Source organism: Zonotrichia albicollis, chromosome 12 (assembly GCF_047830755.1).
Source record: "Zonotrichia albicollis isolate bZonAlb1 chromosome 12, bZonAlb1.hap1, whole genome shotgun sequence".
Lineage (NCBI taxonomy): Eukaryota > Metazoa > Chordata > Aves > Passeriformes > Passerellidae > Zonotrichia > Zonotrichia albicollis.
The window spans coordinates 14,192,828-14,207,500 of NC_133830.1; the positions used below are offsets into that span (position 1 = coordinate 14,192,828).

At 53.9% G+C, this 14,673-nt stretch overlaps 2 protein-coding genes across 3 annotated transcripts in view; one reads left to right on the forward strand and one right to left on the reverse strand.

Moving 5' to 3' along the window:
* DNAH1 (dynein axonemal heavy chain 1) overlaps positions 1–14,673 on the reverse strand; it is a 73,768-nt gene that overhangs the window by 5,084 nt on the left and 54,011 nt on the right. For both annotated transcript variants that reach the window (XM_026792475.2, XM_074549956.1), the window contains exons 53-69: positions 14,153–14,344; positions 13,499–13,609; positions 12,268–12,453; positions 7,269–7,460; positions 6,749–6,916; positions 6,286–6,477; positions 5,744–5,875; positions 5,403–5,528; positions 4,839–4,958; positions 3,887–4,036; positions 3,321–3,481; positions 2,978–3,203; positions 2,696–2,891; positions 2,213–2,364; positions 1,539–1,735; positions 998–1,142; positions 404–562 (exon numbers count right to left, since the gene is read on the reverse strand). In XM_026792475.2, coding sequence (XP_026648276.2) covers positions 404–562; positions 998–1,142; positions 1,539–1,735; positions 2,213–2,364; positions 2,696–2,891; positions 2,978–3,203; positions 3,321–3,481; positions 3,887–4,036; positions 4,839–4,958; positions 5,403–5,528; positions 5,744–5,875; positions 6,286–6,477; positions 6,749–6,916; positions 7,269–7,460; positions 12,268–12,453; positions 13,499–13,609; positions 14,153–14,344 — 2,805 coding nt within the window. The remainder of the gene's footprint in view (positions 1–403; positions 563–997; positions 1,143–1,538; positions 1,736–2,212; positions 2,365–2,695; positions 2,892–2,977; positions 3,204–3,320; positions 3,482–3,886; positions 4,037–4,838; positions 4,959–5,402; positions 5,529–5,743; positions 5,876–6,285; positions 6,478–6,748; positions 6,917–7,268; positions 7,461–12,267; positions 12,454–13,498; positions 13,610–14,152; positions 14,345–14,673) is intronic.
* Positions 8,003–11,305, forward strand: LOC141730649 (HAUS augmin-like complex subunit 3). The gene is made up of 4 exons (XM_074549963.1): positions 8,003–9,214; positions 9,354–9,793; positions 10,441–10,660; positions 11,063–11,305. Exons 1-4 carry the CDS (start codon positions 8,003–8,005, stop codon positions 11,300–11,302), a joined length of 2,112 nt encoding a protein of 703 aa, XP_074406064.1. The 3' UTR covers positions 11,303–11,305.

Consider the following 14,673-nt stretch of genomic DNA (forward strand, 5'->3'; position numbering starts at 1 on the left):
GCTCACAGACCCTTCCCATGGCGTGCTGTGCTCTGCTGAGCAGGACAGGGAGGCAGCTCCCTGGAGCTGGCTGTCCAGGGCTATGGCCTGGCTCTGCCCCCATGGCTCAGCTGGATCTTTGCTGTTTGATGGCACAGCAACATTTTTTACAGCTTTTACATGCCTGTGAGGGAGGGTGGAGGGAATAGAAGGTCTGCAGATGGATTTGGGAAGTTAGAAGGCACTGTAGTAGCAGCTGCTGCAGCTCCCACCTCAAGGGGGTAGAAGCAGAAAGTTGGTGAGTAAGGGCCCTGGGGCATGAGGGTATTTTCACAGTGCTACAAGTGTTTGACCTACTTGGAGCTTGGTGAGGTTGATACGAGTGCCAGGACACTGCTGTTCCAGGAATGCACTGACAGCCTACCTGTCCTTGGCCCAGAGAAATGGCAGAGAGCTTTTGTGAGAACTTCATTTCTTCAGCAAACTTGTAGAGGTCAGCAGCGGGGTCAGTGCCTGGGGACAGCACGAACACCAGGGGGGTGGTGGCAGTGGAGTCCTTAAACACGACTGAGAGGTCAGCGGTCTGCAATTGAGAGTTGGTTAGAGTGGGGAGGCTGTAGTGGAGCACACCTCAGCACCTCCTCAACCTTCCTGGCCTCCAGCTCTCCTCCAAGACTCCAGTGTCCTCTTAGGTGCCGAGGCCAGGAACATGATCAGTGAGAACCACATACAGCTCTCCTCTGGCTGCATTATGGTCAGGCCATGAAACACTTTCCCATTTGTCATTCAAACTCTTCCCTTGCACACCTGCAGCATCTGCCCCCTCCTAGTGTGGTTTAACTGGTGGGCATCAGAAAGGCTATCCCTCATCTGAGACATAGGTACGGAAAAACCAGCTGTGGGAGGAACACTGTGGCTGTAGAGGGCCACCTCTCTACAATTGGTGGCCCATTTGTCACAAGCCTGAGGCCTCCTGCTCCCTGCCTGTCCCCAGCAGCACCTGCTCCTGGCTGGTTACCTGTGGCTCGATGAAGCGCTGGTCCAGGTTCCGCACCACGAAGTCCTGCATGGCGTTGGTGACCTTGTCTCCACGCAGACATCGCAGCACCAGCAGCTTCTGGAAGGCATCAAGCTCCTCTTCCCACTTCCCAGGTAAAGGCTCTCTGCAAAGCAATTAGGTGCATTTCGGGGGGATGTGCCAGATCCCACACTCCACGAGAAGTACCCAAGTTGCCTGCAGCAGCCATTGGGGCTTCATAAGGGACAAGGACCTTCCAGTCCCTTGGCTGAGGTTGTTGTCTATAGCTCTGAAACCATCAGCAGGCAAGCCAGAACTGCTTCCACTGAGGAAGCAGCAAATACTGCTGGGATAAGGCACTGGGATAAGGCTCTGCCTTGTGCAATGGCCACCCCTGAGGAGGCAAGGCAGTGCCCCATCCTTTCCCTTGCATGGCCCTGCACTGGGAGCAGAGCTGGCACTGTGGCTGTATCAGCTCCTCTTACTCTCCCAGGGATGTCACGTGCAGTAGACCTAAGCTGACAAAGCAGGGGACACTTGCCTGTGAGGGCTCTGGCTGTCAAAAATGGTCCTGAACCCTTCAAGGCTGCCTGCAAAATCATTGTCAAAGCCAGAGAAATTCTTCAAGCTGCTCAGGGCCAGGATGTCTCCCCATGCTCTCTCGTTCAGCCAGGATGGAGCTGGGTTTTCCTTCATCTCCTTTATGGCCCCTCCTGACAGCAGGTACCGCCACTCATCCTGGGAACAGGATAGGATTTGGTCATGAATAACAGCCTACCCACCTGAGCCCATGGCACAGGGTGCCATATCCAATTAAAATCCTGTTGTATCCTTCTGGCTTCTCCCCTGCCAGGTGTGTGTGTCAAGGGGTAGCTGAGCTGGAGGGTCTGGTGAGATCAACACAGTGACTGCTCAGCTGCCACTCTCTGCTAACCCCTGCCTGCTCCCTCTGAACTCATTAACCTTTGCAGCAGCCAGGCAACAAACTGGCAAAAGCTGCAGGGGATTCAGGCAGCTCTGCATGTAGACACAGAGAACAGTTGGAAAGCTGAATAAAGACAGAAGCCCTGTGTTTGTCCAGCAGGCTGCCAAGCCTGTCACTAACCCCAGGGAACAAGGCTCCTTTCCCACCTAGCACACAGTTCTAGGGGCTGAGCAGGCTGTGCCTGAGCTGCCCTGATGGGATCCCCTCAAGGACTGAGGTGATTTGCTCACCATATTGATCTTGCCCTCGTTCATGAGGATGCGGGCGCTGACCAGGAAGGCAAACATGAGCTTGTGCTTCTCGAAGAGGCTGCGGCACACGTTGGAGTACAGACTGAAGGTGATGTAGTTGTTGATGTTCTTCACCCGCTCCGTCAGCTCGTCTGGAAAAAAGGCAACAACCAAACAAGGATGGCAGGTGCCATGGGGGATGTGGATGGTGTCATCCAGGTCACCTCTGGGTACCTGGTCACAGAGGCACACCCACACCCTGCCCAGGAAGGACAGATGCTGCTCTCACACACGGAGAGGAGAGGAGAGGAGAGGAGAGGAGAGGAGAGGAGAGGAGAGGAGAGGAGAGGAGAGGAGAGGAGAGGAGAGGAGAGGAGAGGAGAGGAGAGGAGAGGAGAGGAGAGGAGAGGAGAGGAGAGGAGAGGAGAGGAGAGGAGAGGAGAGGAGAGGAGAGGAGAGGAGAGGAGAGCTCTGGGCAGGCACCTGCTTTCTCAGAGTTACGGATCCCCAGGAGGAAGATGTTGAGGAACCACTCGAGGGAGTACTGGTACATGGGGTCCACGTTGGACAGGTCTGAGACACAGAAGTAGAGGATTTGCGAGCGGACAGCCACAGGCACATACTGCATGCGGGTGATGTTGATGTCCTTCTCTGTCTGCTCTGCCACTGCCACCTTGATCTGGAGGACAGAAGCGATGTCATGGTTAGTGAAGTGCTGGCAGGGGATGCACAGCTGCAGGGAGGACAGCACCTTTCACTTCTGACCTGGATCTCTCCTGCCTTCAGCTTGGATGCCTCCAACACTTTGATGAGCTCCAAGTCATCCACAGGGTTTCCTTCAGAAGTGCTGAGCCTATACAGGATCTGATCTTCTATCACCTTTAGCTCCTGACGCATCTGGGCATTGCTAACAATTAGCTGGTTTCTGTCTTCTTCTAAGTCAGGTCGCTCTGCAGCCACCACTTCTCCCAACAGCTGGTCCTCCAAGCCACTACAACAAAAGCCATGGATGTGAGGGTGGTAGGTGAGGGGGCAACATGCCTGAGGGGCTGGGGACTGTAGAATGAGGCTGAGCAGCATGGGCAACTGATGGGGTAAAAGCAGGTACCTGGGTGAGAGAGTGAAGTTGATGAGGGTGAGCTTTGTGGAGACCTCAGGGCTGTAGTGAGGGTTGGGCAGCTTGGTGGTGATGTACATCTTGAAATCGTCATGGTAGGGGACCACTGTATCCCCCAGCTTCAGCACGGTGCTGCCTTGCTGTTTGAAGGTCTGTACCAGAGAAGGACAAACACAGGAAGGCTGGGACGGCTCCCTCTTGTGAGGGAAGGCATCCTGCTCTGCCCCGGGCTCTGCAGTCAGGAGAGTCAGAAGGCTCTCAGGACAGAGGAGCTCCAAGATTGCCTGTGGGACTAAAGGCCTGAATGTGAAGATAGCAGCTGTGTTTCATGGCCCTGCCTCCCAGGCAGAGGTGCCTGTTGGCAGAGCACCAGTGTGTGCAGGAGGCTGTCAGGGTGTTGGAGCCCTGACCAAGGCATGGGACTCACCCATCCATGTGAGTTCTGCCTGCCCACAGAGACCTACAAACACACCCCACTCCATGGCACCCTGGCCAGCTGGCCCTTTACAGCTCAGCCAGGCACCCCCTGCCCCCCTTGGCAAGGGGAGACACCAGACCTCTTTCAGCAGGACAGGCTCAAGGACTGGATCCAGCTCCTCGCCGACGTTCTCCAGCAGGAAGGGCTTCCCAAAGGTAATGGTGTTCTCCAGAGTGGAGAGGAAATCCCGGTCACTCAGCTTGGCCACCTCCAGGCTGTTTTCTCTCTCCTGGAAGGCAGCAGGGGAGGGCAGGGTTTCTGTGGTGTCCTGCCACCTTCACATCCAGCTCTGGTGCACAGTACACCTCTCACTGGGCTGATTTAGCTCTCTGGGGCAGCAGAAATAAGCTTGTCTTGCTCAGCTAGACTTTGGCTATTTTGGCAAGTTTATCCCACATCAGCAGGCACTAGAGAAAGCTGAATGAGACAGCAGAAAAGGGAGGAAATAGGGACCATCTCCTTCACAGAGCCATATCCTTCTGGAGCCCCACACTGCTAATTCAGGGCAGAGCCTACAAAGTGAGAGCAGGTGGGTGGGAAAAGCTCTCAGGGAGCAAAGCAGGAGCAGCTGCCTCAGCTTCCTGCCTGATCCTTCAGAAGGGTACAAGAGGTGCTAGTCAGTGTTTTCAGCACTTTGGCAGTAGGGAATGCACTGAGCAGCCAGGTAAAGCCACCCTAATCCTTCTGTGCTAGAAAACTGAAAATCATTATGGGAGATGTTGGTGTTGTTTTGTGAGGTGAAGCCTCCCAGAATGTTAGTGGACACTCATCAGAGTGGGGAATGGGATTTGCTTGCTGCCTTGCTTGCTTATATGAGGGCTCTTCCTGCCCTGTGTTGCATTCCCTGGGAAGGGAAATCCACCTGGGATGAATGTGGTGTGGAGACTGTCTGGTGCTTGTTGGGTTGGGCTGGCGCAGCATGAGGCATTGCAGCTCTAGAGCCCAAAGCCTGAGGTTGCTCTGCACAGCTCCTGGCAGAAAGCTGTTTTCCCTGTCCTGGCAGATCTGGCTTTCCTCCCCACACCTCTTACCAGATTCTTGATCCACTTGTTTGCTTGTCCTTGTGGGTCTATGTAGTGATTCCAGCGCAGGGAGAATCGGGTTATCACCCCGTTCTCCACAGACAGGGCATCATTGGGTAAACCAGCAATCTGACAGGGTAGAAAAAGTTGTTGGCACACCTGGTAGTGCGCATGGGTGACCAGAGAGAAGCCCTTGCTGCCCTGGCCCCTGAGTGCTCCCAGAGGGTGGATAAGGCATGGTGGTGAAGGTACCTCTGCCAGCAGCCAAGCCCTGGGGTGGGGCTGTGCTGTGGGGTCAGGCCTGGGCAGGCTATGGCCAGAGCTTGGCTCTGGGCCTGCTAAAGGACAAGCCTTACAGGGCAAGGTTGATGCTCTTTATGCTGTTCATGCTGTTTATACTGCTGCAGTAATTCCAGTTCGGCAGTGTGGCCATTATCCAGCTGCTTGGTGTGGGGGCCTGCCCCTTTGGTCCAGGGGATCCTGGTGAGTGCTGAGCTGACAGTTCTGGACTTTACCTGAGGCCCCTTCTTCCTCAAGTATTGTTTGGTTTGGGTTTTTTTTTTTGAAACTTGCCTGCCAGGAGCGGATTTCCACGGGGTCTCCAAGGGTGCTGATGAGGCTTGCATCCTCACTGTGGGGAATGTCATTGTTGGCCAGCTCCTCCATCCACTCCTTGCACAGTGCTGCACGGTAGTCTCCCTGCCATGAGAAACACCATCTCAGCCCTCCTTTAAGTTGTACCCAGTCTATTGTGAGTATCTAAACCCTCCTGTTCCCATTCTAATGGGCCCCATGCTGCCTCTTGCACAAGTGGACAGAGATCCTGGAGGGATCTTGCACCCTTGTGTCCTATTCCTTTCTCTCCGACCAGGACAGCAGAGCTGCAAACTGTGTGCTGACCACTGCACACTTACTGTGAAAGGGCCCAGGTAGGCCACAAAGCCAGCTGCAAACAGCACGTCCCCAGAGCTGTTGGTGATTTTGTCATCCAGACTCTCCACAGTGTCCTGCCAGCGCACCTTCTCATCAGCCAAGCTGTTGATGAGCTGTGGGATAAGATGCACATGTGAGAGCTGCTCTGAGGTCTAACCTTGTGTCCTGGACCTGCTGCTCCCTGGGTAATGCTGCAGGTGACCAGAGGTTGGGGTGACCCCTGACATATTCTGAATTCTATTTGGTTTAAGCACTCAATCCTGGGATTACTGGCCAGCTTTCAGAGGTCCTGGAAGACCTATTGTTAGCTGAGGAAGCTGTGCACAGGAGGACAGCAGCTTTTTACATCAGTGCCTGGCTAGCTTAGTTTTCCAGTCCTGTTTGAGCAGCTGAGATCAAGCCAGGTAGCTTCAGCCTAGGATTGTCATGACCTGCAGGCACAGGGATGTTTTCTCCACTGTGCTGCTTGATCTGGAATTCAGTTGCCTCATATAAGCAGGCAGAAGCTAGCTCTGTCCCTTACCACATCAGCACGGGCCAATCTCTCCACACACAGCTCACACTTCCTCTCCAACTCCTCCTTATTGGCTTTGCAGGCCTCGTACGTGGCTTGCAGGTTGGCAATGCCATCTTCAACCTCCTTCAGGCGTCCCTTGGCTTCGTCAAGGACCGCCTGGGTGGCACGCAGGTCCTCCTCTGCCTCCCGCAAGGCTTTCTGGGGACATGCACAAGGAAACAGTGGGAAGGTGGTCAGACTCTTCCCCCAAAAGCCAGAGATCTTGAAGCAAGAGTTGGTTTTCCATAAAAGCTCTTGCTGATTAGTGCTAGCTACTGATATCTCAATATCTCAGTTAATCCAATCCCTGGATGACGAAGGCATTGCAACCTGACCTGTAGAATGTAGTGATTGCCAGCAGCTCCTGCAGAAGGGAGCTGCCAGTACTGTGTTCCTGAACACCAAAGGCAGCTGGCTCACAGTTTCTTACCCGCTTGGGCTCCACGACCTTGGCCACAAAGTGGTACTTGTGCATGGCACGCACCCACTGGCAGATGGAGGTGCAGGCTTTGGACACCTTGGCAATGGCAGCTGGCTGGAACTCCTCATTGTCAATGTAGGGCTGGATGGCCTTGATCACACTGTCTGGAATGTTGTCCTGCAAGGAACGGTGGGAGAGAAGGAGACTCTCCTCAGTCAGATCTCTAGCATGCTCATCACTGATCTCCTAAGGGTTTCCCCCAGAGGCAGCAGCACCCCAGCACCTGACAGGATGGTCAAGGCATCAAACTGGAGCAAGAGGAATCAAATGACTGCATGTTGAGGTCTGGGAGACACAACTGTGGGATTGGGTAAATCCTTTCCCAACTCACATGTGGGCTTCCAGGCCAAATACCCTTGGTGCTGCTGAAGAGTGTTGCCCCCAAGGAGCTCAGTTTGTTACTTCTGTGAGAAGATGTCTGTGAGGCAATACATGATTCCAGTCACAGCTTCCTTCTGCCACTGCTTACCTTATCATAATCATACAGGCTGTTCAGGAACTGCACTGGGTCCTGGAGGAGGGCCCTGCCTGGCTCCCAGTAATCATCCACCTTGGTGCCTATCTTTTCTCCTGCCACCTTTTTGGGCTTTTTTCCATGCATAATGCAGACAGCTTCAATCACAATCTTCACACCAAGGGGAGGCCGCTGCAGGGCTCGTACCTGTAAAACCCAAATGGAAAACAGGGTTAACCTGATTCTCTGCGAGATGGGGGGCTCATCCCTCCCTCAGCTGGGCCAGAGGACACTGGCACCAGAGGCAGAACACTTCAGGGATGCAATACACAGGCAGGAAGGACAGAGGCATTTGAAAGGAAAGCTGGTTATCAGAAAGGGCATGGAACAAACCAAACAGGCTGAAAAAGCCTGCTCTGCTACTCCAATAGCAGAGCAGCACACTCTAATAGGTGTGTCCCTATGGGCTGAATATTTATTGGCAAAGGAGATAAATCTGTATGGTCCTAGGGAGAAGGCTCTATGGAAATGGGACACAGGCAGGTTTTCTCCCTTGTTCTGTGGGCTCTCATTTTTCTTGTACCCCACCACAGCCATGAGCTGGTCTTCAGCACTTATGGAGGGACTGCTTGAGTCTCCCCTCAAGCAGGCACCTAGCAGTGCTGCTGCAGCAGCCTTGGGATGACTGTGGCTGTCAGGACCTCTGAGGATGACTTCTGCTTTTTCTCCTAGTGCTGACCATCCTTGCCATGTTCAGCTGGAGGTATTCCCAGGCCTTCCCACTGGACACTGTCAACAGAGCAGCAGACTTTATGGCAAAGCTGAGGCAGATCTACCCCCATGCAGATACTCTCTGTGAGAAGGACTTTGAGTGGCTCTTTGACTGCCCTGAGACAAAGCAGTTCCTCGAGTGGTTCTGCAGCACAGTGGGTGAGGAGAACGTGCTGAGCCCAGCTGAGGTGGAGGCCTATGAGGCCCGGCTGGCTGCAGGCAAACCCATCCTGGAAGGTGATGCCTTGGAGGAGGCCCTGCAGATGTTCTGCCAGGTCCTGCAGCTCCCGAGCTCCATAGTGGATGAGGGGCCCTCTCAAGAGGCCCTGCAGCAGGAGCTTCAGGAGCTGAAGCACTACCATGACCTCCAGCTCTGGAGGTACAGGAAGCTGATGGCTTGGACAAACAAGCTGAAGCAGGAGCAGAAGTATTTGGAGGAGGAGAAGAAAGTGGTGAAGCAGGAGTTGAGGGTGGCTCATATGGACTTGAAAGCAAAGATCTTCAAAACCAAAGCTGTCTTGAGCCAGGTCAGCAAGGCTGCAAAGCAGGTGTCACAGTGTCCCGAGAGCATGGAGATGGACCAGCTGCCAACACTGCTGTGCCAGATGGATCTTGCTCCTTACCTGGAGCAAGAACAACAGGCCACCGATGCATTTGAGAGCTTCATCCAGCAGGTCCTACCACAGTGTGTTCAGTCTCCAGATGTTTGGGAAGCAAGTGCACAGGGAGAGAGCACCCTGAAGGAAGCTCTGGAGGCTGAGACACAAATGGACTCATACTGTGAAATACCAGAAGAAAGAAGAGGAGCTCCTTATCAAGAATGCCCAAAAACACTGTGTGGGGGAGAACCAGCAAGCTGGGGAAAATTGGTCCGAGGCTCAAAGTCAGAGCTCCTAGTGGATGGAGGGAATGAGAGAGACACGTCGAGCATGGAGAGTGAGGAGAGAGATGGCAGCCAGGATGTCACAGAGGTAAGTGACACCAAGAAAACATCAACATCAAAAACTCTTGGGACTGATGAAGATGAGCTGCTGGAGGACCAAGACAGCTTCTGGAAGGGACTGAGCCAAATAGAGACAGCTCATATCTGTGCCCGTAGGGAGGTTATAGTCACAGCAGCAAAAGTGGAAGGTGCCCGTGCTGCGCTGGAGTGGGCCCAGAGGACTCTGGAAGCTCTGGAGGATAACCAGGTAGGCCAGTGCCCCCATTCCTCCCCCATCCCCTGCGGCAGGGTCTGCCTGACCAGTGGAGCCCAGCTGACAGGCTGGAGGGGTGGCAGGGGCAGGCAGCGCCGTGTCACCAGGCTGTGTGTTTGTGTCCCCTGCCCAGCAGGCCGTGCAGGCCGAGCTGCAGAGCCAGGCTGCCGCGCTGCCCTGGCAGCTCCGCGCCCTGCGCTCCGACATCGCGCACATGCTGGCACAGCGGCTGCCCGCCCTGCTGCGGGCAGAGGCACGCCGCCTCCACCTGCCCATCCTGCACAGGCACCTCAGCCTGCGAGTGGCCCGGCTCCAGGACACTGCCACGAGGCAGCAGGAGGCGGCTGCGTGGCTGTTGAGCCAGCAGAGCCGCCTGGAGCTGCTAGAGCTGCAGCTAAAACGGGAGAGAAAAGAGCTGGAGCACAAGGCTGCTTGGCTGGAAAAGACCAAAACTGTCATGAGGGAATCCCAGACCAGGCTGCTGAACGAGCAGATCTACTTCAGGGGTGCTGAGCCCTCCCAGAAGGCTCATCCACACAAATGGATAGACCCCAAAGACCTCACTGCTGTACGGTAAGGGCCTGGGAGGTCTGAGCTTGAAGAACAAACTGAGTGTGGGGACAGTGGCACAGGAATGGGTGAGACAGGCAGCAGACCCAAGCTACCAGACAGACTAGCAGTGCTCTTCTGCCAGTGCAGAGCCACTGTGACTCCATGGTGGTGTGAAATTCCCCAGATCTGCTTCTTTCTGGCTGGCTTGGACTGATGAAGCAAAGTATGGGCTTGGAGAATGGGATGAGTACAGAGAACAGAAGTTTTTTCTAGATTATTAAGGTAGAGAGTGTAGAGGTAAGTTCTCAGCCATGGAGAAGGGGTAGTGGGCCACAAGAAACCACAGGCTGCTTAGAGCAAAACCTTCCTCTGACTAGGTGTCCTGCATTGACTGGGTCTTCTCAGTCTTCCCCACACAGTTTTGGAGCAGCCGGTGCTGGTGTCTGCCAAAAAGAAATCACACACTGGCTCTTGAGCCAGCCTGCTCCTTTATGGAGCTCTTCCCAGAGCTCCACAACATGGGATGCTCACCAGGAGAGGTTGTCTTCTCACTGTTGATACACATCAGCTTGCATCCCAGCCTTACAGTGCACAGCAACCTCAGAGCCCTGTTCTTGCCCAGTACTGGTGCTGCACTCACAGCTCTGGCTGGCTGTCCCCTCTCACAGGCTCTGGGACATGCTGATGGGGAAGGATCAGAAGAAGCCGCAGCCCTTCCGCAGCTATGCGGCCTTGGCAGCCAAATGCTCCCAGCTGGTTCAGGACAAGAGGGCACTGGAAGCCCAGCTGGAAGCTCCTCTGCCCCAGGTGTCTGCCCTGGAGTCCTCCATGGAAGCGCTCTACCACCAGCTGTACAGCAGCTCCAACCAGCTGCAGCTCTCCTCACCGGTAAGGCAGCACTGTCCCTCCCCTGGGCCCTGCTGGGTGGCAGGCCCAGCACTGGGGACTCCCTGCCATCCTCCCTGGGTGCAGGGGGGACACCTGGCTGCCTCTCAGCCACAGAGGGAGGGGAGCGGGGCCTGATCCTTGCCTTGTCCCAGAAACATCCAGTGAGGCAGCGCATGGCTATGGGACAAAGGTGATTCTCACTGTGTCTCGCATGTGCAGTTTTGAGACTGGGGTGCCTTAGCCAAGGTGTCCCAGTAAGCCACCTCTGCCCCTTAGACTGGGAGGGTGTGGAGGCCAGAGCTGGGTGGGGAGTCTGTTTCTGGGGGGCTGAGCTGTTCCACAGGTATTAGGAAAATCCCCTTATTTCTCCATATTCACATGAGTTTGGGCTCTGTCCCTCAGGAGATCTCTGAGCTGATGGAGCAGTTGATCATCGTGGAGGATGACCTCTACCAAAAGCTGGCAGACCTCCTGAGCGACTTGGGGGTGAAGCGCAGGTCTCTGGAGAGCCCCATGCTGCAGGCAGAGCGCAGCCTTTATGTGCATTTTTACTGCAATGGGGACAGGCTGAGGCAGGAGGTGGAGGAGCTGGAGAAGCAGGCATCAGCCTCCTCCAAGGGACCCCCGAGGGAGCTGCCCTAAGGAAAGGAGTACGTCTAAGGGATCCTTGCTCCCTGCCACAGTAGTGGTGTCCTCTTTTGGTTGGGATGGGTCCTTAATTCTGGTCTGGGAGAGAACTCTTGTGGTCTCTGCTCTGGTGTCATGACCTGGCAGCTTTAAAAGAATTTTAAAAGATTTAAAAGAATTTAAAAGATTGAAAAGATTTCAAAGAAACTAGGAGCTTAATCCTTAAATACAGAGTTTCTGGGGGCTGGTTTAGATGACCTGTAAGAAAGTGATGCATCTTGTGGCATTGGAAGCTTTGAATAGACAAGACACTTCTTGTGCCAGCTCTACAAGAGGAGGGTGCTGGGGGCAAGTGGACCAACATTGTCTGTGTCCTTCCCCTTTCACTTTCTGAGTGAAGGGGTTTTGTGTGTTTTTGGGAGAATAAAAAGGTCTGTTACTCTCAACTGCAGAGCAATAAGCCTGTACCTGTGTGGTGAAATCTGTACTTATTGAGTGTGCTGTCTTGGCTGTGATGCTTGCAGGTTCAGAATCGCCCTTCCTTCTCTCACTAGCCTATTTCAAGCCAGTATTCCCTGAATTCAGCCTGCTCCCTCTTCTCTGCCTGTGGTGGATCCCTTTTCAAAGAACCTGCAGGTTCAGGGTGCTGCCAGCTCTGTCCCTGTGTTGCAGTCAGTACTTGGGGTTGCTTGGTGGTACCTACCCTTGTGGACAGGCATGTGGGGTGAGCTCTCCTCCACAGCCTCTCCAGGACATGCTAGAAACACACAGGGGCCACTCGCTGCCTTTCTGCCCTTCTCTGCATCTGAAGGAGTGAAGGTGAGGAGCTGCATGGGCAGCTGCCCAGGGTGAGCCCAGGGGGATGGATGGATGGAGGAAAAGGCTGGGGATGTTGAAACCTATTGAAAGGGAATTGCTGCAAAGGAGATGCTGTCCTTGACCAGACCCAGCTCTGCCACCCTCTCCCTTGACACAGTTACCTCTGTAACATCATTTCTGTTGAGGTTCTTCAGGCTGGCAAGAGCAGCATCCAGGGCTGGGAGGGCTTCAGCCAAGTCCTTCTGAGCATCATCTGCAATGGCTTGGGCTTTCTGAGCTTTCTCATTGGCCTTTGCCTCCTCAGCCTGCACAGCAATTCTTGTCTTTTCAGCCACAGCTGTGTCCACCTGCAACAGAGACAGCCTCAGGAGCATGCTGGAGGCAGAGCTTGGCTTGGCACTGCTAGGAAAGGATCACAGCTGTCCTGGCAGCTTGTGTGTCTTCTTCCAGCAGACCTCAGGGACCTATCTGCTGCAGGGGATGCCCTTCCTGCACCATACTGGGAGAAGGTTTTTGTCAGCTTGTATAAACCATCCACAAGCTCCAGCTCTGGCTGTGCCTGAAGTGATGTTAGTCTTGCAGGAATTAGCTGCTCTGCCCATTTTCCTATTGGCACAAGTAGAGGATGCATAGGGTTGCAAATTTGTAGGGAGATGGAGGAATAGGAAGAGATGCTTAGGGATTTGTTTTTAAAACTACCTCTTCTGTATACCCCAAGGGTTAAAACACTACCAGGAGGCATAAAGGAATTGTGGAATACAGCCAAATCCTCATCTGCTGTGTGGAAGGAGGGAATTGAGGTGATTGCAGAGTCTTTCCATTCTGCATGCAGAGCTGTGTTATGTTAGTGTCCCTGTTCCCTGTCCCAGTGTGGCCACCCCACAGCAGGAGACAGGCAGGAGGAACACAAGGAGAGAAGGCAGTGACAACAACACAGAACAGTTCCCTCTTCTGAAGTGGCATGAGTGGCTGTGTGATGGTCCTTGAGGTCTGAGGGACACGCTGCAGCTGGATCAGCTCCCTGGGGATGGATGTGGAGGAATGATCCTGTTCAACAATGAGTCTTGCTTAGAGCTGCTCAGGCCCCCTCAGGATTGTGTTAGTGTTGCTAGACTGTGCTTGCAAGGGTCTAGGCTGACTGACCCTGGGTGGTGCTTTCAGACAGGAGCACGGGAGCCATTGCTTCTGCAACAACTGGTGCTCACCAGCAGCAGGGCAGGACTCCTGCAGGAGGCAGCTTGTGCTGGCACTGCAGCTCTGCACAAATATCTGCCGTGCCGGTCTGAGGCGTTTTTACCTCCGGACAAGCAGGATTTTGCACAATCCCTGCCAGGCCCCTCCACCTGTGTCCAGTCTGAGCAGTCAGTGCAGGGCTGCCTGCAGCAGCAGTACCTTTATCTGTTCGATGGTTGCCTCGGTGTCCTTGGCTGCCTGTGCCAGGAGAGGGCGGGAGGACTCCAGCTCCTCCTGCATCTTGGCTACATCCTCTGCTGTTCGCAGGAGCTGTGGGAGCAAAGCAGAGCTCAGAGCAGGGGCAGCAGCCATGGAAAGCCCTAGGAAAGCGCTGTGCTGCTCTGGAGGGTGCTCCCTGCCATATGTTGGGCTGTGCAAAGCACAGGTCTTGCCCTGGCTCCTGCTTAAGCAACAATCTGACACTGTGGTGTGCTTACAACCAGCAGTGCCTGCTGCTGCCTGCACGTGTTAGGCATTACTTCATAAAGCTCGTGGCAATGAGGCAGCAGAACAATGTTTCTGTTAGAGGGCTTTCAATTACAAGGTTAATAAGGAACAACTGAGAGCTGAGCTACACAGAGGTCTGTGGTCCCCAAAGACTGGGGATCACTATTGTTTAGAGCTGTTACAGACTCAGACCTTTAGAAAGCCTGGCCCTGGCAGAAGGCATAGTTCCCCCTTGCCTTAGCCTGAGTTATTTCTTGTTACACAGGACATGTGTGGGACATCTTACTGCATCTCTGCAGTGGTAAATACACTGTTCAGAGGGTGTAAGGGGTGGACCCAAAACCTTCCTGGGTATGAAGGACAAACCTTGTCTAGGCCACTTTGCATCCTGTTCTTGGCTGTCTTCAGTTCCTGTTGCTTCTTTCCAATGAGGGAACTGAAGATGCTGAGGAACTCCAGGTAGCTTTTGGGAGTGATATAATTGTGTCTGCCCAATTCTGCTAAGAACAACTGGCACTTCTTTGCCACACTCTGGTGGATTGCTACACATACTTGAATCTACAAGGAGAAAGGAAAGAAACAAGGAAAGGAAACAAGGAAAGAAACATTCAGTACTGAACATATGAAAGGCAAATCCACGTGATGCCCAGAGAGTGCAAAAGGGGCTTATGAAGAACCAAACCATACAGTCAGAGCAGAGCTCATGTGTGTGGGGCTTTAGTGCCACAGAGGGCTGACAAATGGCCAAGCCTGTTTCAAAACATACAAAAGCTATGCAGATCTGCATTTGAATGATCCTGCCATGGAATATTTCTGCTGCAGGGTAGGACTATTCTGAAGGTGAGCCCTGCACCTGTTGCCTTGGTGCATGCAGAGACACAGCACAG